The sequence below is a fragment of the Pteropus medius genome, unplaced genomic scaffold (assembly GCF_902729225.1).
Source record: "Pteropus medius unplaced genomic scaffold, Ma_sr-lr_union100, whole genome shotgun sequence".
NCBI classification, from domain to species: Eukaryota; Metazoa; Chordata; class Mammalia; order Chiroptera; family Pteropodidae; genus Pteropus; species Pteropus medius.
The window spans coordinates 13,775,526-13,799,212 of NW_024346062.1; the positions used below are offsets into that span (position 1 = coordinate 13,775,526).

The following is a 23,687-nucleotide window of genomic DNA, read 5'->3' on the forward strand; positions in this document are numbered from 1 at the left end:
TTTTTTATCTGAACAACCCAACTGAGCCACCTTGTCTCTTCTCTGTGATTTTGAGTAGGTAGGAAACCTAAATAGGTGACTTTATGGCCAGATAACCTGTGTGGTTGCACAGGGCCCTACACTTAGAAGGGGCCCTGCATGGTTCACTACTCTGCTATCGCCATTTTGAAATTTGTAATATTGTTTGAAGAAGGACCTTGCATTTCCACTTTGTACTAGGCCCCCCAAATGACGTCTATCTCCTAGCAGGATATACACTATGTTTTCTTGCTCAAACATCATTCTTCCTGAAAGCAGAAAAGAGACACTGACATCAAGGGAAGAAAAGGAGGCTTTCTGGAGGAAAGAGAGAATATGGGGATTCTGGATCTTTGGAGAAGCCTGTCCCACCCAGGGCCTATGCTGCCACTTCAGCTGGCAACTGAGAAATTCTTTGTGTTATCTTAGCTTTAAAACACTCACAGTTCTGGCTCTTATCACAGTTGCACAACTACTTTCTTGATCATTCTGTAATACCAAGATATAGGTAAAAGTGACTGACCAGCATGACTTTAATGTGCATTTATCAAGATGCTCATAGGAAAGCATGCTTTCTATAGAATTCTCTATCAAAGGTTGAAGACTTTTGTTTTGGTGATTTACTAAGATTAAGATGTCAGTGGCTTGAATTGTTTGAATTCTTTCTGAGGACCTCAAGGTTATTTGATGAGAAGTAGCATGAATCTTGTCCTTCTGGGTTAGAGAAAGGATATAAATGAAGTTGTTAATGTAGAGAAAGTGGTACTAGAATAGAGGACAAAATTATAGTTTATATTACATGTCAACAAAAATAATTACATCAGGTGCTTACAAGCTGAGAGATGGAAAACTAGATTACTATTTTATTGTTAGCATCATTTTCATCTGTAATGCAGTATTGGATATCTTTTTACTTTCATTTCCATTTACTTTAGAATACACATAGTTTTCCAACTGTTAAAAGGTTTGATTAAACAGTTTTATACTATAGCATTAGAATCACATACAGTTAGTCCTTAGATGTATACCAGCACTGTCAGAGTAAAACAGTAAAAATTTCCTCCATATATATTCCAAGAAACCTGATTTTAATTGATTTGTGTTGATGAAGATTACTGGAATACATTTGATGTTTTTTATTTTAATCACTTGAGTTAATCAACTATTGGCAAATCCCATTTGACAAGGATTATTAGCCTTGTGAAGAATAGATAATGTAGTAGATTTCTAGAAATTCATTCACATTTAAGAACTTTTAAAATGCAGTGATAACATTTTGTTCTTCATATTCTTACCCCTATGTGAATTACAGCATTTAAGATTCTAAATCAGTAACTTTTAATCTAAGAAATTAAAAAATATAAGTTCTAAAGCAAAATATTTTCTTGCAAATACTATTTAACCTTTAAATAGTCCATAGATAATTTTTGGATTGTTTGGAGTTGAGTTTGGGATTTGGTGCTCTGGTGGTGATGAGCTTGTAGTTTTTATTATAAAAGTCCTTTATCACCTGTGTGAGTGACCCAGACATGCAGATGTCATGGCTCTCCAGAGCCAATCAGGACAGTAATCAAATTGGTTTTTAAACCTAGATTAAAACCCTTGAATTAACTCAAACTAACAAGAAATTAAGCTATCTTGGAGAAATGAGTGCTCTTTGGAGTTTTTTTAATTGAAAGATTATTTCTAGATGAATGTATGCTCTCTACTGATTTCTGTTTTCAATATATTTACCAGTCATTTTAATTAGAGAATATAATGTTTGGTAGAATTACAGCCTTTTCTTTACGGGCCAAGTTTTCACCCTTATATAACCCTTTGTATTCTTTTGAATACTCTGTTCATGTGATAGGAGAGTAGGCCTGTAATATAAAAGTTTCAGTAACATAACTGAAATTCACCCTGTCTAAGCCAGCATGGTGGCTTTGTGTTGGGCAGTAGCAGAAAACTAAATTGAATAAATTTGACTTCTAAGACAGCTAAACTTTTTAACTGTAATTTTAAAAACTACACTACAATGATTTAGTTAATTAGATAAAAATGTTCTTGAGTATTTTATTTAAAGCATTTAAAGCATCATATTTAATTCAGTCTTTAATAATTTTGCAAAGAAGGGTATGTGTGTATTTTAATATAGCTTGACCTGAATTTATATGTTTTTAGCTTTAGTATTTAATATTTTGTAACAAATAAACCTTTTTTTTTAAAAAAAAAAAGTTTAATACAGTGTTCTGTCATTATTTTATCTTGGATGTTAAAATGCTGGAATGAATTTGGGAATACTGCTTTGTGTTTCTCAAACATAATTGTGTTTCACAGGTAATTTCCATTATGTGTAAAATGTTTAGAGTATTGCTGAAATTCTAGATGGTTCATACACATGTGATGAGATAAAGAAATTTATAGTACAGCTTATATAGAAAATTATACTTAACTACCGTTACCAGAATTTCCCTTAACAAAATAACTGCCTTTATTTGGAAAAATGCTTTGATAATTATTTAGTATATAAGTGAGCCCCCATAGGCTCGGCCAAGACTTTTGAGAAGTAGAGAAGCTGCTCTGCATAATAAATAAGAATTGGAACTTTCCAGAGCTGGGGAACCCATATAGGAGAAGAAGAGAGACCAGCCATAATGTGAGGATGGAGTGTATACGATATAATACAACCCCTGCCCCAAGAGGTTTCCACATTGTCAGTAAAGTCTGCCAAACCCATAAGGGCTCCCACATTTCACTGGAATTGTGTTTCTAACACAAATCTGACCTGGGAATATACCCTTCTAGAAGACCCCTATTACCTATAGAAGAACCTCCACAGTTCTCACTGCCTTCCATTACATATCCCATCTTTTCTACCTTGACTCACAGGACTGTCCATCCAGATTGCCTCTGTACTTGCACACCTCATATTCTTCCTGTGGCTTGGCTTGGGTTCCCATTCCCCATCTACTTTGGAAACTCCTGCATATCCTGTAAAGCCCAACTTGAATGTTAAGTCTCTTTTGCTTTCCCTGACTCTCCCAGGAAGAATTGATTCTGCATGTGTCTTTTGTAGCTTTTTATTCATACCTTTCTCATGGCACTTATTGTATTTTAGGTATTTGTGTATTGGTGATCTCTCCTTGGCTATAACTGGAGGACAGGGACCAAGTCTTCATTTATCTTTGTGACTCACTCCCCAACTTTCCATCAAGTACAGGGACTGACATAGACTCTGTCTATGAAATAAATGGCACTGAAAAGGCCAGATTGCCTTATCTGGAACAATGATCGAAACTTTCAAATGCAAATAAGTATGCTCACACGTGAAGCGCTATTTGCCCCGTCAGGAGTAGCCTAAGTCAGTTGACATGTGGGACCTTGTGACTAGGGTAGATGGCTATCTAGGGAGTTGATGAACATAGAATGAAAGAGTGATAAGTGGTGGATCTTTGAGGGGATGCAAAACATGTACAAAATGATATATGGGAGCCCCTCTTCCTGGGAGTCTCTGCTAGATATTGGGCAGCAAGATGAGTTAGGGTGCACAGAATAGTTCTTATTGGGCATAATGAAAGGAATATGGCTCCTTGTTAAACATAGCATTTGTATGCAAACTATCCTTTACCTGCAAATGATTCCCCTGGCATGCAGGTGGCTATGTTCTCAAAATCTTAGTTTTCCTGCTCTACTGTTACAATGTTCAGCAGTGAGCTAATGATAACATTTATATGAGAGTGTCTGACATTCTCTCAGATGTTCAGAGCAAAGAGCTCTCTTATTTACTCCCTTTTAAAAAAAATAGCATATAATTTAGTGGACATAATATATTACTTATTTTTAAAGATTAAGTGGAAAGGAGATGGGATCTCAGCCCCTCTTCCTTTGCTGGAAACTTGGACTGGAAAGACCCTCAGGAGAACTCTTTAACTCAAAAACCAATTAGCCAAAACAGTAATTTTTCCTTAAAGGCTGAGCTTAGTCCCTCGTCTATGGCTTAGTGCCTGTCTTGTTTATAACGACAGATTTTGCTACGATCTCAGAATACACTTTTTCCCCTTGAAAATCATCTACCTTTCTGTTTTCTGATTTAAAAAAAAAAAAATCAGCTGCCCTATAAGAAATTGGAAGCAGTTTTGGATCACAATCATAAATAATGTTTTTAAGACAAAGGGCTGATAGGACAAAGTTGGGTTAAACCAGTTTTGTGAACCCTAGGAATTCTTATCACAGGTAGCAGGAAATTACAGAGTAGCCACTGTCCCCCTCACACAGGCCTGTCTCACAATTCTGAGTGCTTTTTCTTTGCTTCTCTTGCTTTTGCCTTCACTTTTAGTAAGTTTAAGGTTGTAGAAAAATAACTACCATTCCCTCAGTTCTAGTTTTCATAAAATTTATGTAGACCATTTTTATTTTGCTAGAAAACTCTTGTCTAATTCGCTCCCCATGGTCATCTAGGTGACTGAACACATCATTGTTCTTGGGTCTTAAGTCCCTTGGTTGGAAGAAGAGTAGGGAGTAGGGGTGGTTTTCTAAATTTACAGTGACTTCCTTTGAGGAATGAATTGCCTTAGAGTAAATGAGGCCATACCAGAATCCCTAAGAGGGCACAAATAGAACCTCTCTGGTAATGGTTGGAAAGGCAGATTACGATGCTGTTAGCACCCAGGAGTGGTTCAAATGCTTTCCTTGACTAAATGGAAAGCAAGTTATTTCTACTGGGCAAGAATTCAAATGTAAGAATTCTCATTTAAATAAAATAGATACTGTCAAGAATTGCCTGGGCATTTTCCTCAGATATGTACTACCACCACCACCACCATCAACAGCCAAACTTTCTGTTTTATAACTCTGACTTTTTTCTTCTTTTTAACCCTCACTATTTTTAATGAATGTGGTAAGAAAGGCTGATCTTGTATGGGACTTTGATAGGCATCAAGGGTTCCTAAGCTGCTATGGGGTACCAGTCTGGACATAGTAGTTGCTTAAGAAATGTCTGTTGGATGTGACAGGGCACAGGTGATAGAATACCCAGCAGAGTTACCGGTCTCCGAGTCGACAGTGTTGACTGTTGTGGCCAGGTGCCCCATTTCTGCTTAAGGACCAGGGAACTTGACCAGAGGGACACAGAGGACAACCACAGCAGAAGTGGGTGAGTCTCCACCTTCAAGGGACTTCAAGGGGGCAGGTCCTTCAGGGAGGGGCAAGTGCGGAAGGACAGGAGAGACACCCCATGTGAGATACCCCAGGAACAACTTCAAGAAACTTAGCGACCTGCATCCTGGCAGGCAGAGGTGTAATCGAGTGAAATTTCTGTTCCTACTGTTTATATGAACTCTGTATACTAATGAGGGCCGAGGTAATTGAAGTCTTATTATTTTAATGTTACCATTGATTGCACTTTTACTAAGGCCAGGCGTTTTGCATGTATTGTTCCTTTAGAAGAAACAGTATAGCACAGGAAAGTAGTTTGGTGGGATGATTAAACACAAGGGTGTTGAAGCCAGACTGCCCAGGTTGATTCAGATCCAAGTTCTACCTCTTACTGTATGACCACGGACAGGTGATGTGGCCTCTCCCTGGACTTCGTTTACTCATTTATACAGTGGAGGTACTGGAAATAACAACCTCACAGTTTCATTGGGAGGAGTAAATGTCATGCACATAAAATGCTGAAACCAGTGTCTTGCACAGAGTTAGCACTCTATAAGTATTAGTGCTGTTATCATCACATTGTTTCTGCAATCTCATGAGCCAGGTACTTTCAGTATCTTTATTCTAAAATGAGCCCAGTAACAGCCTAAGGCCATGTAGTTAATCAACATCAGAGCTGGGAAGAACTCAGACCTGATTCCAAATCCCACATGCTCTACCAACCAGCAAAGAGCCTCCATAAGCATTCCTAGAAAAATGGAAAATAATCCAGCTAAGGCTGGAATTGAAAGTTCTGCAACTGCTGGCTTTGTAGAAAGACAAAACTGGACATGTCCCTGGGAGACACGCTCTTTGAGCTTCCTTGCAAGGCTGACTTCAAGGTCAAGGAGTCTTCAAGGTCATCACCTCTTCCCTACCTCCATCCCTGCTCAGAAAACTATTCAAATGTTATGACTGGTTAACACACCACCTTTGTGGTTAATATTTGAAATAAATAACCTAAGGCTGATGACGGGAAAACAAATGGCATATCCTGATACGGAGTAGTCAGAGGGAAAGGTTGGCTGGCTGCAGAGCCCATTCCACCCCAACAGCTGGAATGAGGTTTCTCTGTTAATCCTCTTTCTTTTTAATTAATTTTAACTTGACTAGTTAATTTCATTAATTTTTAATTCTATAGTAAGAACCCAAACTGGAGAAATGTGCTAGCCACAGGCACACAGGAAGTAGACTAACCGGGATTTGAATTCTGTCCATGTTACTTCTAAGCTATAGAAATCTATACTTAGAACAGCAATTTCAGGTTCTTGGACCAGCTCCTGTAGCAACTCTACAGCTTAGGTTAATGTTCTCTAATTGAGTTGTACAACTCAAATGAGTTACATTCGCTATAAAATTTGCCTTAAAGTTGTTTTAAAAAGAAAAGGAGAAAGGGAAAAAAGAAAAGAAGGGAGGGAGGAATGAGTTAGGAAGTATTCCTTCTGCTTCTGTCCTCTGAAAGATAGTAGAGAATTGGTATAATTTTCTTCTTAAATGTTTACTAGAATTTACCCATGAATCCATCTTGGCCTGATGTTTTCTGTTTTGGAAGGTTTTTAATTATTGATTCAATTTCTTTAATAGATCTGTAGGCCTATTCAGATTGTCTGTTTCTTCCTGTGTGAGTTTTGGCAAGTCGTGTCTTTTAAGAAATTGGTCCATTTTATCTAGGTTATCAAATTTGTGGGCACAGAATTGTTCAGTGTGCCTCTATTAGCTTTAATGTCCATGGGCTCTGTAGTGATATATCCTCTTTAATTTCTGGTATTAGTAACTTGTGTCCTCTCTCTTTTCTTATCCTGGGTAGAGACTTATTGATTTTACTGATCTTTTTCAAAGAACCAGCTTTGGGTTTTATTGATTTTTCTCAATTTCCTGTTTTTGATTTCATTGACTTCTGCTCTACTTTTTCTTTTCTCCTGCTTAATTTGTTCTTTTTTTTCATTTCCAAAATAGAAGTTTGATAGACTAATTTTAGGTCTTTTTTAAATATATGCATTCAGTGATAAAAATTTCCTCCATACATCCCACAAATTTTGATAAGTTGTCTGTTTTCATTCATCAAAATATTTTAAATTTCTTTTGTGATTTCTTATATGACTCATTTGTTATTTGGAAGTGTGTCATTTAACACTCACATATTTTAGGATTTTTCAGGTATCTTTCTGTTGTCGATTTCTAGTTTAATTCCACTGTGGTCTGAGAGCAGACATTACATGATTTCTATTCTTTTAAATTTGCCATGGCCCAGAATGTGGTTTATCCTGGTAGATGTTCCATGTGAGCTTAAGAAGAATGTCTATTCTGCTGTTGTTGGATGTAGTCTATAGGTGTCAATAATATCCAGTTGATTGATGGTGTTGAGTTTAACGTTGTTCTGATTTTTTGCTTGCTGGACCTATTCATTTCTGATAGAGGGGTGTCGAAGTCTTTAAAATATTTTGTGGGACCTGCTAACAGTTGTTACAGTGCAGTGAATTAGGGATTTCTCTTAATTAACTCTCCAAATGTAATAGTCAATTCATCCATTGTTGCTTACAGTTCTGTCAGTTTTTGCCTCATGTATTTTGATGCTCTGTTGTTATTGCATACATGTTAAGGATCGTTATGTCTTCTTGGAGAATTTATCCTTTTATTTTTATGTACCACCTCTCTTTATCCTTGGTAACTTAACTTGCTTTGAAGTCTGCCCTACCTAAAATTAATATAGCTACTCCTGCTTTCTTTTGGTTAGTGTTGGTATGATGTATCTTTCCCCATCCATTTATTTTTAATCTATGTGTCTTTATATTTAAAGTGAGTTTCCTATAGACATACAGTTGAGTATTATTTTTTGATCCATTCTGATAATTTCTTTTAACTGGTGTATTTAGACCATTGACATTCAAAGTGATTATTGATATACCTGGATTAATATCTACCTACCATATTTGTTACTGCTAGTTGTTGCCCTCGTTTTTCCTAGTTTTGTCTTTCTTTTTTTTTTTCTGTCTTTTGTGGTTTTAATTGAGCATTTTATATGATTCTATTTTTTTCTCCTTTCATAATAAGTCAGTTTTTTTAACTTTTTTTTTAATGATTCCCTAGAGTTTGCAATATACATTTACAACTAATCCAAGTCCACTTTTAAATAACACTATACTACTTCACAGGTAGTATGAATACCTTATAAGAAAATAATCCTAATTCCTCCTTCTTGTCCCTTGTATCATTGCTGTCATTCATTTCATGTGTTCAAGATGTTGAGGAACAACCTTTGTGGACACAGCTTCCAGCTGAGTTCTCTAATTTGGCCTTCCCAGGAGTTGTCAGTCCTCTATCCCCAGAGTGAATCCTTTGGTCCCCATTTAACACTTCTAGTTAGAACCCAGGACAGATTGTGTTAAAGAACATCCATACCCAATCCTCACAGTGACTTGGGAGATTAATAAGGAAAGTACAGAATCCTCACCTTAAACCAACTTGTAATTTTATGCATAGAGTATTTCAAGTTTCACAAGGCACACAGGAGAAAAGTGAGAGAGCAGTTGCTCTGCTCTCCTCTGAGAAAGATCAGCTGCAGGCTCTGCCCAGAGGCTGTAGTCCTGCTGACTGGGAGGGAGAACCCCACTGAGCAGGAAGAGCCACTGGGATAAAACCCCAGGAGCAGTAGATACAACCCAGAAGGTTACACAAAGTTCTGTGCTTTCATTGGCTCTCCTAATCTTTTATCTCCTCCTTTCTTTAAAAGTCACCTGGGGACAGGAAATATAAATCTGTGTATAAATATAAACCCATGTTTAAATATCACTTGTGCTTAAAGGGACCAGGCCAGAATTCTCTTCCACTAATTAGTAAGATAAAAGTCTGCCCCTTCAGATGTTCAGTGTATTTAATAAGAAAGGAATTTTACTTAAAATATCTCAGGAGCCCAGTTCTTTAAAATATTTCCTGGGACCTGCTAACAATTTTACGGTGCAGTGAATTAGGGAGCATGGCTTTCTCTCATACCCAAATGTTAAGATAATGGTTTAATAATACTCATTGGGGATATCAATATTGTGGTCTGGGCCACATGGGCTCATTTATCACCCCTACCAGTTGTTTCCCGTCAAGGGTCATCTTTGGACAGCTTTGAATTGGGAGGAATGACTGCCAGTTGTCTCACTCCAGGGGCCAGGCTGGAAGCAGCAGGCTGATGGCAATTATTAAATGAGGCACAGGGGATTGGTTAAATCCCTTGCTCTTTAAATAGAAGGAGTAGAGCTCTGGCTATAATTTTTTTGCCTGGTTATTCTTGTCGCTGTCCTCTGCCAACCTCTTGGTGCTCTTTGGATGATAGTCCTTTCTGTCCTTGCACTTCACACAGAATTTGTCTACAAGGAGCTGGCAGAAAACATCACAGGAGCGTCTACACAGTGACCAGGAGGCTGCCAAAAGCCTTTCCCCTGCTTGGCAGCCGGAACTGGAGTCGAGGCCCAACCCCCAGCTGATGAACTGGAGAAACTGAATGGCTCAAGAGAAAAACATCCAGAAACTAACAGTTGGGGGATCTGTACCTGATCATTCATTCATTCATTCATTTAAACACCTAACAGATATTTATCAAATGCTTACTTATGTGCAGGTAGTCTTCTCAATGCTGTAGATAACTATAGTAAATAAACATAGACGTTCCTGGCCTCAAGGGGCTTACATTTTAGTGGTGAAGACAGACAGTTAAAATAAATAAGTAGAGCATACAACACATTAGGTGATAAATGCTATAGAGAGAAATAAAACAAGGGAAAGGTAGTAAAATTTTTAAACAGTGACGTGGAAGGCTTTGCTTAGAAGGTGATATTTAAACAAACACTATGGCGAAACCCACCAGTTGACAAGCCCAATCTATGCACACAAATCTTCCAACCAGTTTTTGCTGTGTCATTCTTAAATATTGACAGCCAGATCTCAACTATTTAATACATAACATTGGAAAGCCTTCAAATGTAAAGCAGGAATAGAAAATAGGGACTCAGAGGGAAGAGAGGAAATATAGGAATCAGAAGACAGCTTTTTAAAAAGTCCAACTATAATTAAAATCCTTTGAGAGATAAAAGAAGTTATTGTATCTATGAAACAAGAACAAGAGAAAAAAGGGAAGAACCAAAAACAGAACTCTTGGAAATAAAAAAATCGTAGTTGGAAACACAATCACAATAACCTCAGAGAGATAAGGTACCGCATTTATGAAACAATTCTATAAAAAGGAATGTTCAGGTAATACTGAAGGGCTATTGGAAATTAAAAACACAAAATCAAAAATTAAAAACTCAATAGAAAAATAAGATAAAGATAAGTAAAGTCCCCAGGGGAAAAAATATAACAAAAATTAAAGGACAAGTCCAGGAAAGCCAATGCCTGATTGCTAAGAGTTCCAGAAAGAGAACAAGAAAATGGAGGGGAGGAAAGTATCCATAAAGTAATCCGATAAATTTTCCAGTGGGCCCTCCAAACCTCCAAGTAGCCCCCATAATATGTGAAATTACACCATCGCCATGGCACATCACTGTGGTATTTCAGAGCACAGGGCTCAAAGAGAAGATTCTGTAAGCTTCCAGAATATAAAACAAGATAACCAAATAGGTCTTCTACAAAGGATCAGGAATCAGAATGGCTTCAGATTTCTTAACACCAACACTGAAAGCAAAAGACAATGAGCAGTGTCTTCAAACTTCTGGAGGAAAATGATTTCTAAATAAGAGCTATATCCAGATGAACTGTCATCAAATATGAGGGTAGAATCACAGTATTTTCAGATACGCGGGATTCCCAAAAGTTGATTTCCCATTCTCTCTTAATACCTACAGAGGCTACATGGTCCTCTGCAATGAAAAAGAAAGACACAATCTGTGAGTTTTCTCCCAATTTCTTTTGGAGTAGATCTTCCTATTAGTGGGGCAAGAGGCTTCCCAGGAGGGACACCATTGTCTAGCCTGCCCTGCCGCTCAGTGCAGCCATGAGCTAAGTTCTGGCCAATGGGATGTGAGCAGAAGTCATGCATACAACACCTGTGTTGATGCGACTTCATGAAGCAAAGCCACCTGCCTGTTATGAGAGAGAAAAATAAGTTTCTATTACAATTTTACATCTTTATTGCAGTTTAGATACCATGTGTGTGTGTGTGTGTGTGTGTGTGTGTGTGTGTAATCAGGTGCAGGAAACGGATCCAACCCAGGAGAGAGGGAAATGGAAAATGGAATCCCAAGAATGACCGTGAAGGGAGAGTCTCAAAAGAGAGCTGAGCCCCGATGAAGAGGATGCCCAGTGCAGGTTGAAGCAGAGTGATCCTCCACACTGAGGGGGCTCTACTGCTGTATTTATTTTTAGCCTGAAGACAGAACACCTAAATGAGCCTGAAGCAGATCCTTACCTGTACTTAGCTTGCTTTGTACTGCTGACATTTCTTTTCTCTATGCCACACACTTGGCTATTTTAGGGGTGTGGGAGTGCCACCCACCTCAGAAGTGGCACATGCTTTGACCTGTTTCTGAAAGCTGGAGGTGGGCCACGAAAGCAGAAGATGCAAAGCAGCCCACTTCCATTGATCATATTTCTGGGGGTTGCCCATTACCTGTTCACATGATAGCTCCCCCGACTGTGGGATGCCCCGTGTTTCTAAGGATTCACTCAAGACCACCCCGCTGGCAAACTCCCAGGGAAGCTGAGCCTCTGTTCAGCTTATCTTCTGGGGTGGTTTATCTGATTGTGAAAATATTGCCCTTTCTTAGCTAGGTTGGTGTTTGCTATTGCTTTTCAAAACTAAATTGTATTGCTTAGGGGTATTGTAGGGAATAAAACTATAAAGCACCAGAATGATTATAACAGAAATGAGCTAGATTACCTCCATGGGAGAAGGAAAGGGATTTACTGGGAAGCGGCACGTGGGCCTCTAAAGTACTTTCTCAACACCTTAGAAACACTCTTATATAGTTGCTTTCTTCCTTAACCTAGGAGGCAGATATCTGGGTATTAAATAGAACTATGCCTGCTATACACTCATATATGTCTAATACATTTTACAGTATTTCTGAATAGGCTTAAATACCCATGAAACTGATAAATGTGCAGCAGCGACTGAGATTTGGGAGGGCTAGAGTAGGACTTTTAGTATTTTTTGACATTTTAAACCATATGCATGTATCGCTTTGATAAAGTAGAACTTATGTGCTAGAAACTGGGCATACAAAGATGTTTAAATCAAGGCTCATGCCTTTGAATACAGTATTTCTAAATCTGGCAAGAAACCAGTACAAATGATTAACTACAGTACAACCTCACGAGAGCTGTAAAGTACACAGAGTGTTTTAGGACTATAGAACAGGGAGCAATGGATTTTTTTAGTCAAGCAGTGAGAAGAGAGGGTAGGCATAGGTGAAGTAGTCTATAAATCAGGCCTTGAAGGAGGAGTTTGAAAGTAAAACGAAGGAAAAGCAATGCAATGCACAAGGACACGGAAGTGTGAAAGCACAGACAAGTGGTCCAGTGGCTCAGGGACTGCAGGCTGCACACTGCGCGACCTCTAGAAGGTGGTGTTCACAGTGATGCACAGTGCGTAACATGCACAAGATGCACAATCCACAGCAATCCGAAGGGAGTGGCCAGAGCCCAGGGGGATGGGAGAGGAAACCAAGAGTACAAGGGTACTGGGTGAGATGGAATGTGAAATGAAAAAGACTAACGAAACACAGACATTACACAATAGGCTAGTGCTGGCATATTTTTATTCAAATTTTTTGTCATTTCAATATAAAATTTAAAAATCACATCAACCATTTGTACTCAATGAAGGATGATAGCATGTGCCTTTATTTATAATGGCAGATGACAGACATGAATAAAGCTTCAAATTGATGTATCTCACATTAATATCATTCCTTAAGATCTTGAGAACATAGAAAAGAATTAGACAAAAATCACTGTGTCATCTATGAATACTTCTTTATTAGAAAAGAAATTAACCTTTCACATTTGAGACTGCAAAGGAAATTAATCTTGCAATTGTAGAACGAACTTCACAATGAGAGATTCTTAAGTATTCATAGAGTGGAGGAAAAAGAGAAAATTATTTAGGACAGTGTTTCTCAAATGTGGCTACTTTCAGACACTCTTGGAGGAGGGGTTTCTTGTTTCCTATGGTAATGTTTTAAATTTTACAATTTACTTTTGTTCATAATCTAAACATATTGATGCACGCTTGTTCAGGCATACTTGGATGATCACCTGACAACAGCGTGTTGCCACATGATCGCGGCATCTGCCCTTGTACCTCTGATCCTTGTAGCACCAAGAGAAGACCCACTGTGCTTAACTTTTCACGTGGCATTTCTCAAATTCGGTCCTCAGACCTTTCGCAGAATTGTTGAACATTTCCTGTTAGATCTGCGAGTTTTCAAGGTTAAGAACGCTGGTTCAGGGCAGTGATTCTCAAGATAGGAAGTGGGGTGGTGGCTGAGGAGACACATGTAGTTTGAAAAAGCACATTCAAAATACCTACTGATTTCATAATACAAATTCTTATAAGGTCGAACTGAACAAAATAATTTCAGGCAGTAGCAGAAAACCAACTATAGCTTCATCCTAGGATGAACGTGGTTGAGAAACACTGGCATAGAGGGAAAGGAGTCCTAGGAGACGAAGAACAGTTGGTAACCACGTACCAAAGAGAAAGAACTTTTGGGGTCAGCAAGTGACCTTAAGCCATAATTTGTCATGGTCTTTTGGAACTCAAGGGCCAATCCAGAAGAAACCCAAGACGTTCATCAACCTCTTCAGACCTGTGGTTTGGGGAAAGTGGGTCCCTTTTAATACTGAGTCAAAGGAAGAAAAGCCTGCTTTTGCCAAAAATTCCCCTCCTGCCATTTTTTGATTTACATATTTCAGAATTTCAGTTGCTGTAGCTGAGTAAAGGTGGCCCCAGATCCATCCACTAGGAAGTGCTGCCATCGTGTGCAATGCCATCCAACTCTCAAGGGAAATATCAGCCTGGGGTCAACTCTGCCAGGAAAAAATGCAAAGAATTGGATTTTCTTGGAAAGGTAAGTTCCCCTCGCTATTCTTTCATCACTAGAACATTTACTTTTGCTATTTAAACACAATCTGCTATGCACTTACATGTGGGATATAAACCTAAAAGCGACAAACAAACAGGACAAACAAACAGGCTCATGGACAATAGACTAGTGATTACCAGAGGGTAGGGGAGAAGGGAGGAGGTAGATAGGGTGAAAGGGGTAAAATATGTGATCACAGAAAGAAATTTAACTATGGGCAGTGAACACACAATGCAATATATATATGCCTTACTGTTGAATTGTACACCTGAAACTTACTGGATTTTGTTAACCAATGTCACCATAATAAAAATAAATTAAAAAAATAAATAAGCACAATCTGTGACAGATGGCCTTGAGATGCAGTTGCAGTGAAACAGCATACAATGTTGAAGGACAATGCAAATAAAGAGGCGTTGTGAATATGGGGGACTCTAATGCCACCCCTACAAGTTAGTTGGGGAAGTGATATTTCCCATCTTCCCAGGAAAGTCATCAGTTTTCTTCCATTCTTAATCTAAGCCTAAACTGCTAAAAAGTGGTCCAGAATAGAAAATATTTGTCTCCCCAGTTAGAATGAAGCGCCATAAGGTGAGGGATTTTGTTTCTGTTCACTGTTATATCCCCAGTGCCAAGAAAAGACAATGCCTGACAGTTTATAAATTAAAAAAAAAGAAAAAACATTTGGAACCACAATTAATTGGGTTTTTATTGCTTTAGTGCATGGAGTGAGGCTAGAAAGCTAACACAGACATAGTAATCACCTTCTGTGATGATGACAGAGTTGTGATTAGAAGCATTATAATATCGACTTTTATTTCAAAGGATTCAGTTGTATTTTTTCAGAGCTTTTTTTTCTACTGTTGCTATTCTGAGTAACCACCACAAATTATATATACTCATTGTTCAAGAGTAAGTTATTAATTAGTGGGCAATAAATACCCCTCAAAGAACATTTTGGTTAAAGGATCATAAATGTCTCCTTTGACCAAAAACGATCACTGAGCCTCTCTCTGTGTCAGTTAGTAGAACAGGCCTAGTTAGAAGCCAGCTAGCACTCACAAGAGCGCAGGGGAGACAGGAACTCATCATAAGGCCAAAAGTATCCTGGTTCCTTTCTAAAAAGTTCATCACTCTAAGGTTTTCCATTCAGCCAAGGATCTCCTTTAGGTTACAATTGTAGAAAACTTTGTCTTGGCATTTTGGAAGCCCATTAGATTAAATTGATTTGCAGTGTGAACATAGGTGAAGCAAAAATTACCTTGATTTCATATTGCACTTATAATCAAATTGCTTACCATGGCCTGTGAGCCCTGGCCCCTGCCCATGTTGGCTACTGCTTTTCCTTCTTACTGTACTTCACTTAGTTTGCTCTTGCTTGCTTTCTGATCTTTGAATATTCTGTACTTGTTGTCACCTCAGAGCCTTTGCACTTATATTCCCTCTGCCCGAAATGCTCTTGTGCTTTATCTTTACTTGACTGTCTTCAGATCTCAGCTAAGCCAGCCCCTCTGAGAAAGGCCTTCCTTCACCATATTCGTTAAATTTGCTCCCAACCCCTGCCATGTCCTATCACATTATTTTATTCATTTGTTTCAGGAATTATTTACTTTTTGCTCTACTTCTGTAGAATATAAATTCCATGTTATCTTTTTGTTCATCACAGTATTCCTAGTGCCTAGTACAGTGTCTGGCACATAGTAAATGTTCAATGAGTACTTTTGTTAAATGAAGTTTGAGTGAAAGGATTGACATAATTAATTGACATAATTAATCCCTTTGTAAAATGGGAAATTCATAAGTGACATTACAGTTCCTCAGATCACTCCAAATTGTGCTTTCCCTAGCCAGAGTGCCTTCATAGCTTACAAGAAAACATGGCAGTAGAATTCTCCCATCTCCCAGTGTTCCTGGCCCAGTGTCCCACCTGTCACTCACCTGTAATTACTGTAGAGCTCCAATTTGCTTTAGCCGAATCAACAGTTCCCCACTCTGATGCATATTTATTAGATCAGTACATCCACCTATGCAATCTTTACCGATAAAGACCCGAGGTACCTAAAAAAGCAAACCAGCCAGGATGTTTAAGGAACTTAAATTATTAGGCTAGAGAGAATGACATTTTATCCTTCCTCTAAACATTTCTCATGATCTAAAGCTTTGCAAATCACTCTGCAGTCTCCTCACATATATTCTTTCAGGTCAGAACTTTATTCTAAGCATAAAAATTATCTATTAAAGAATGTTTTTAAGCCGAGATGTTTTTCGAATTGTTTTTCGAATGCTGTGCATGAGATTGTCTAACGTCAAAGTGATTTAAAAATTTCGCTCTGATTTCCATTGGCTGCAGCTAGAACACTCTGATTGAATTATCTGCAGCTGGGACCACACCTGAGACTTTAAAGTGAGCCATGGTGACCAGGAAGGAGTTTGTTTCTAAATGCAGCTGGAAAAATTTTACATTAAGTCTCTGTCCCCGAGTTTTACATTCAGTCATCTCTCTCTCCCGTAGGCTCTGTCCTCAGCTGGGAAAAGGGTGGTGGTTTCTGAGTCTCCTTCTTTCATTCCTGGCCTGTCATCATAAGCTGTTTAAGTGCTGCAGCTCTGGGAGAAAGACCATTCCTCTTTAGTTTCACACCTGCATGTGTGGGACACCCAAGGCAAGCCACGCGGATACAGTCATTACACCTGCTGAATGCATTCCGTTCCAGTCATACTCAGGTTCCCTCCCTGCTGCTTGGTACAGGCACATTCCAGAAGTCCAAAGGGCTTTTGGAATTCTGAAGGAGTAAGCAATTCTCTCACTGTGACCCAGACAACTTTCAGGCCAAGGGTGTCACAGAAAAGTTGACTGGCAGTGAAGAAACAAGCAGAATAGGTCACCTGAGTGGTCAGAAGCAAGCAAGCGGGTCCTCTTCCCGAGCACTAGAACATACCACAAGGGGTGGGAGAGGTGAAAGACAAGCAGCAGTAAGAATATTTTCAAAGCTTTTGGTTTTCTTGAATTATCAGAAACCATGATAATTCAAGTGAAGTTTTTAAAAAGAGATGACACAAAGGGCTGAATTATTTTCGGTAAGTTTTTACATTATCTGTAATAAGGGGGTCTGGGTAGATGTGGGCTTTAAAAATCAAGGCCAGTTATTTAAAAAGAAGTCCATCACCACATTTCCACAGCTTTTTTCTGTGCCCCTAAATGGGGAAAGGGTCCTCATAACTGCATTCTGGAGAGAAAGCCTGGTAATGCCTTAAGTCACAGAAGGTGCTGCCTGCTCCCCCAGCACCACGTGACTGTGTGGGGACTCTGCAAATGGAACATGCCATCAAGGCAGCATTGCTTTTGTCAGGCTGAAAGAAGAATAGCTGTAGAAAGCCGAGATCAGAAACTTAAGCTTTCCCCTGGGTCCTAGCCATAATTTTAGAGAAAATAAAGCTTCCCCCACAAATTGTTGGGGCCTTTTGGCTTTTATCTCCCCAGGAACACTTGCCTGTGGTCAGTTGTAACAGTAAATAGAACAGAATCCTGATGTAGTTCTATTATAATGACACTGCAAAACTCCTGTTAAGGCAATGTCTGATGAAATAAAAATCACCTGATCTTTAAATAAGGATGAGATGTATTTATCCTTGAACTTTTATCTTTTCAAAAAGAATTGAGCAATTATCACCACTCCTACTTCTTGCCCAGTCTACACCTTTGACAAGGGTGTTGGCCAACAGGGCCTGAGTTAAGTTATTTGGAGACAATGCCTTGAGGGACAGGCGTCCTCATCTCAGACTGTGGAAGGTGCACCAGAACCGCCAAAAGGCTTGTCAAAACATAGATTTCTCCCCACCAACCTCAAATTTCTGATACAGGATATCTGGATTGGGGCCCAAGAATTTGCATTTTTGACGAGTTCCCAGCTGCTGTTGCTGCTCCAGGGATCTTGTTTGCAAAAGACAGGTAGACACTGAGCAGTTCATTCCTCCCATGGTAACTGAGGCTTTGAAAACCCATAGCCTTACAGCAGCCCCAGACACCCCAGGCAGGGCCTGACACATGACCAGGCTTTCTCAAGGGTAGAGTTCTGTGAACACTCTCTAGCAGAGAAGCTGGTTTACCTGAAGACTGATAAGCCCCTTCACCCTTACACCCACTCGTTAGTCTCTGTAGCAGCAAAACCACATGAAAGCCAACAGTTACCGGCACCCGCAAAGGGAACTGAATTACAGCCTGCACAGGACAGTGTGGGGAGCTGTGGTGACAAAACAGGAAACTTGATTCAGTTGAGGAAAGAAGAGGAAATGCACCTTCAGTGCCTGCCCCTCCTGGCCCCATCCCACTTTTCCTGAGAACTTGAGTCTTTACTGTCGAGAAGCGAAAGAGGGCTGCCACCATAAACAGTCTTGGTAATATGGGGCCATTACGCTCCCGGAGTAGGTTTCTCCAGCCCTAGCCTCAGCAAGGTGGCATCATCTGCGCTGTAAGGTTCCTTAAATGCAGCTACTCAAAGCTAATTCACAACACTCCTCGCCACCTCCTTGGCTACATCCCTGGTACAAGCCGCCATCATTTCTCATCAGAATTAGAGCTGTAGATAGCCTCCAGATGTCTCTCAGCTTCAACCCTCACCCTGGCCTTCCTATGGTTTCTTTTCCCCACAGCCATGAGAGTGATCCTTTTAAAATGAAGGCAGGCCATATAATTTCTCTGCTCATCTCACATCACCAGCCCCAGTCGTTATGATAGCTTGAAAGGCCTTCCCAACCTATACCTTGTTATCTCCCAGACTTCATCTCCTACTGGCCCCCTGGCTTACAGTGCTCCGGGCACACAGGCCTCCTTGGCAGGCACACTTCTGTTATAGGACCTTTGCACTTGCTATTCCCACTGCAGGAAACACTCTTACCCCTAAATTTCTGAGTCTCTTGCTCCTTCACCTTCTTTAGAGATCTACTGAAATCGGTGAGGTCCCAATGGCTCCATTTAAAACTGTACCTGGCTGCCAACTGCCTACCTCCTGTTCCTTAGTTTGTCTCCTTAGCACGTACCCCTTACCACCTTCCGACACTATTTTATTTAGGGTATTTACTAGAATGTAAGTTCCACAAAGGCAGGAGTTTTTGTTTTGTTCGTGCAGGTGTTTCCAATGTCTAGAAAACTGCCTAGTATTTAGTAGGTGCTTTACAATGTTTGTTGTATCCTGCAAAACTATCCTCCAGAAGTGAAGAAGTAAAGATGTCCTCACACGAAAATTGAGGGAATTTCTTGCCAATAGATCTGCCTTGCAAGAAATGTTCAAAGAAGTTCTTCAGAGAGAAGGAAAATAATAGAGGTCAGAAACTCAAATCTACATGAAGGAAAGAAGATTTTTAGAGAAGGAATAAAGGCACTAATTTGGGAGTTGTGGCTATAGCAAAACCAAGACAGGTTTCTCCAGGCACGTGACCTGATTGAAGGCATAAGTTTCTGTGATCAGTCAAATCCTGCTGGGCCCTTACTATACGCAGAGCACCATTGGTCATTACAAGATAGGTACAAGATAGCGACTGCTTTCAAGTTGTCAATTTCTTCAAATATAACCCCATCACTCCTGGGGATCATGAAGCATACAACTTTAATGAGAAATGCATTTAGGACTTAAGAACCCATGGAAAATAGTTTTTAAAATTCAAAAATAAACAAAAGACCACTAGGAGAAAAATTGTCGCTTTACAAAGAAATGAAAAAACACTTGTTGAATGAATGCATAAAGAGGTTTATCGTTCCTGCTAGGGAATAGATGCTGCCCAGGTGAGAGCCACAGCTCCCAAAACTTACTGCATGTTGGAATTAGTTGGAGATAATAAATATAGGAAATAAACTCTTTAATTTTTTTCAGCTTCACTGAGGAATAATTGACAAATAAATTTGTATATATTAAGGTGGAAAATATCATGGTTTGATTTATGTAAACATTATAAAATAACTACCACAATTAATACATCTATCACCTCACATGGTTATAATTTTTATGTATGCAGTGAGAACACTTAAGATCTACTGTCTTCTGAAATTTCAAGTATACAATTCAGTATTATTAACTATAATCACCATGCCGTACATTAGATCCCCAGAGCTTACTCATCTTATAACTGAAAGTTTGTACTCTCTGACCTACTATTGAGGCCTGGTTCCCACCTCCAACATGGTGATTGAATTGATGTGGAGTATGACTTGGGCATCGGGATTGTTTAAAAAGGCTCTCGGGTAACTCTAACGTGCAGCCACATTTGGGAGCCACTGGCGGAGAGGGACCCATCACAGTGGGGGCAGTGGCAGTACTGATACGGCCCTTTCCCTCTCAGAGTCCAGGCAGCCTGGACAGCTGGTGGTCCAGATAAGTAGCCAAAGTCCCTCTCCCATTTGTGTCCCCTGCCCCCGGTCCTCCCAGAGACTAGAGTCCTCAGCTCACAGCTGTGGCCCTGTAGGCAACAGGGTAACATGCTTAGACTCCCTTTGCACCAGAATGCTGATTTGTCACTGGAGAGGCAGGGAGAAACAGCCTTCTGTACTTTACACTGAGAAACCACAGAAAACCCTGTAAGCCAAACTAAAACTGAACTAGGATGTGTGCTCTGCAGACCCTGTGTCCTAGACTGTGCATCCTGAAAGAGTACTGGGTGAGCCGGCGGAACACCATTCACCCCAGCCAGCCCCGAAACGGACACGGGCAGTCTGTGTGGCCTCACATTCCACAAGAAGCTGTGGGTCCTGAGGATGTTTCAGAGAGAAGACAGTAGTTCTTAGAGGGTCCTATGGTCTATTTATAGCAAAGGGAACTTAGAGCTTGCCTACTCTGGTCTGGTCTTGTAGCCGAGGGGGTCTTGAGGAATACAGAGAGATGACTTGCCCAGGCTCACACGACAAGCCACTGCAAGAGCCAGGCTGGAACTCTGGCCTCTCTCTGTACGTCCTGCGGTGACAGGCCTGGAAATACTCCACAACAAGGGGCAAATAATGAGCCATTAAATTTTTCCAGTGGGAGGAGTTAGATAAGAATGAGAGAAACTGGTGAGGGTTAAAGAGAGCCTCAAGAAAAGACTGAAGGACAGCGAATCCTACTGGCCATGTGAAACGTAAGAAAGAATGCACGCGATTCGCATGTCGACAACAGAAACCTACAGATCACATTTGGTCCCTCCACCTCCAGCCCTGTAAGCTGAAAACTGTCACTTCGCAGCGGTGCTTAAAACAAAGACTCCAGATAACTCCTTAATGACTCCAGGCAGCTGCTGGGCCCATGGACCCCGATGTCCAGCTCAATCAGCTGTGTCCCCTCCTAGGTTCTAAGAGGACCATTGGCTGCAGTTCGGTTGCCCCTTCAAGGGAGCAGTGTCTTCTCTCAGGCGCCCTCCCCCACCCTGCTCAGCCCTCCCTGCGCCTTGAGCGATGGAGCCCTAGCGGTGTCGTAGAGAAAGGCACAGGCAGACGTCCACAGCCCTGACAAGAAAAAGGAACGGGAGAGCCTTTCCTCTCGACCTTTTAGGGCAAAACCCTAAACTCACCGTTCTGGCTCCTGTGAGCTGTTTCAAATAATCTTGAATCTTTTCAGTGTCACCGGTGGCTGTGATATCGACAAATTCCAACATCCCTTGTTTGAAGGAAAATTGACTGAGGATTTCTTGGGTCTGTCTGCAGTAGGGGCAGGTGGGCTTGATGAACACCACCACTTTCCCAGGCTGGATTTTGCTGTTCACAAACTCCTGAGCCATGCTGACAAGCTGCTGCCTCCTGGGGAGGAATCCTCAATTACAGGTATTGCTCAGGAGTAAAACGGAGGCCCAGCCAGCTGGCTCTCATTTAAAGGAACCTCCCTGGAGGAGGAGTTTGTCTGGTAACGTGCTCAGTTTTTAAAGGGACAGCCCCAAAGTCATTCCACTGTGGTGTAATTCACCAGCTAGTGATGCCAAGGAAGGCATATTTGCATTTAGTCATTAATACCTGTGCCTAGCTTGTCATTGTTGTCCTTAGATCTTTCAGGAGCGCCTGAAAGCAGGGTCAGATCACCCTTTGGAGAAGCGCAAAGCACACAGACCAGCCCCAGGGAGAGTTCTGAGTGAGCAGTGACTTTCTAGGGTAAAACCTTTGCCCTGTCAGAGACACGTGTTTAAAAATGTGCTGGCCAAAAAGAATAATTCAAGAAACAAATCTCTTTAGAAGAAGTGAAACTGCAGTTGTGACTTGGTGTCTGTTTTGAAGTTGCTCCCAGGGCCTTTTGCTTAGCCTGCACAAGGGTTCTGTCGTTGCGATTGTTTTTAATGGATGTAGTTCCCAACATTTAAAAATCTGGAGATTTCACAAAAGAATCTGAACTTGCGCTTCCCTGAATAGTCAGGCCTGACAAGACAGCTCACATTCCTTGTGGCAGCAGCTGGTGCTGAAAGGCTGTTGTCCCCTGTGGGCAGGACAGAAGGTGGCTGCAGTGCACCAGAAAATCTTGACTGTCTTCTCTGGGGTCCCCACGTTCCCTAGTAGGTGGAGTAAAGCTTCTGTTCTAGGACAGTTCAGACCCCCTCTGTGTGCGGTAAGTTAAATAAACGAGTCAAGGAAAAGCCATTAAAAGCGAATCATCCGTTTGCCCAGGAATTTTTACACTGAAACTAGAGTACCTTCAGAGAGATGGGAACTGGACATCTCCCTTGACTGTCATGTTGGTGAAATCTCAAGCATAGTGTGATTTCTCAAGAAAAGAAAGTGACTCTCAGAAGCTGCTCTAATTATTACTAAAATTAAATGGCAAAATGAGAAACGCAGATTCTGAGTCTCGGAGAGGGAGCTAATAAGTGAGATCTCTGTCAACAAAAAGATTGTGCTGGGGCCCAGAGGCCTGAGGCTCTTGTCCTGGTCAGGGCTTGGGATCTCTCTGTCCTCGGCTTCACTTCCCTCCTTAATAAGTTCATGGGGGGTGGCTGTGTTGCCTCTCTTCTCCTTACTTTAGCTCAGACCTCTGCGGCTAAAGGCTGCCTCCTTCCACTGACCCAGCCCATGGGTCACCAGGCCGTTCCCTCAGAGCCCTTCTCTCTTCTCGGTATCTGGAATTCACCTCTCTTTCTCTGTTGGCTCTTTTCTCTCAGCATGTGATTCTGTTCACGTCTCTCCCTTGTTAAAAACCACCATCACCACCACCACCACCACCATCTCCTATCTCCCTTGGCCCTGCTTTCCAGCCTCTGCCCTTTCCTTAACAGATAAGTGTTGTAGAACTGGCTGTTTATGATTGCTTTCTGTACTTTACTCACCTCAGTGTAGTCTGACTTCCTTCTCCACCCTTCTGCTAAAAGTCCTTTGGCCAACACCACTCGTGACCCCTGCATTGCTAAATCACTTTGTCGAGAGGTGTCCTGACTCAGACTGAGAAGTGTGGGTGTGGAGTTTTTGGTAAACTAGTGGATTGAAAC

General features: G+C 40.7%; 2 protein-coding genes across 3 annotated transcripts in view; one reads left to right on the forward strand and one right to left on the reverse strand.

Annotated features, from left to right (window-relative positions):
- The window catches only part of RHOBTB3 (Rho related BTB domain containing 3), a 59,319-nt gene extending 48,606 nt beyond the window's left edge, over window positions 1-10,713 (forward strand). For both annotated transcript variants that reach the window (XM_039875131.1, XM_039875132.1), the window contains one exon: window positions 9,542-10,713. In XM_039875131.1, the coding sequence (XP_039731065.1) occupies window positions 9,542-9,594 (53 nt within the window). In that variant the 3' untranslated portion in view covers window positions 9,595-10,713. The remainder of the gene's footprint in view (window positions 1-9,541) is intronic.
- Window positions 10,714-12,986: 2,273 nt separating this feature from the next.
- Window positions 12,987-22,113, reverse strand: GLRX (glutaredoxin). Its single transcript, XM_039875145.1, has 3 exons — window positions 21,795-22,113; window positions 16,203-16,322; window positions 12,987-14,208 (listed from the first exon to the last, which is right to left on the reverse strand). Exons 1-2 carry the CDS (start codon window positions 21,999-22,001, stop codon window positions 16,209-16,211), a joined length of 321 nt encoding a protein of 106 aa, XP_039731079.1. The 5' UTR covers window positions 22,002-22,113; the 3' UTR covers window positions 12,987-14,208; window positions 16,203-16,208.
- Between the last annotated feature and the right edge of the window lie 1,574 nt (window positions 22,114-23,687).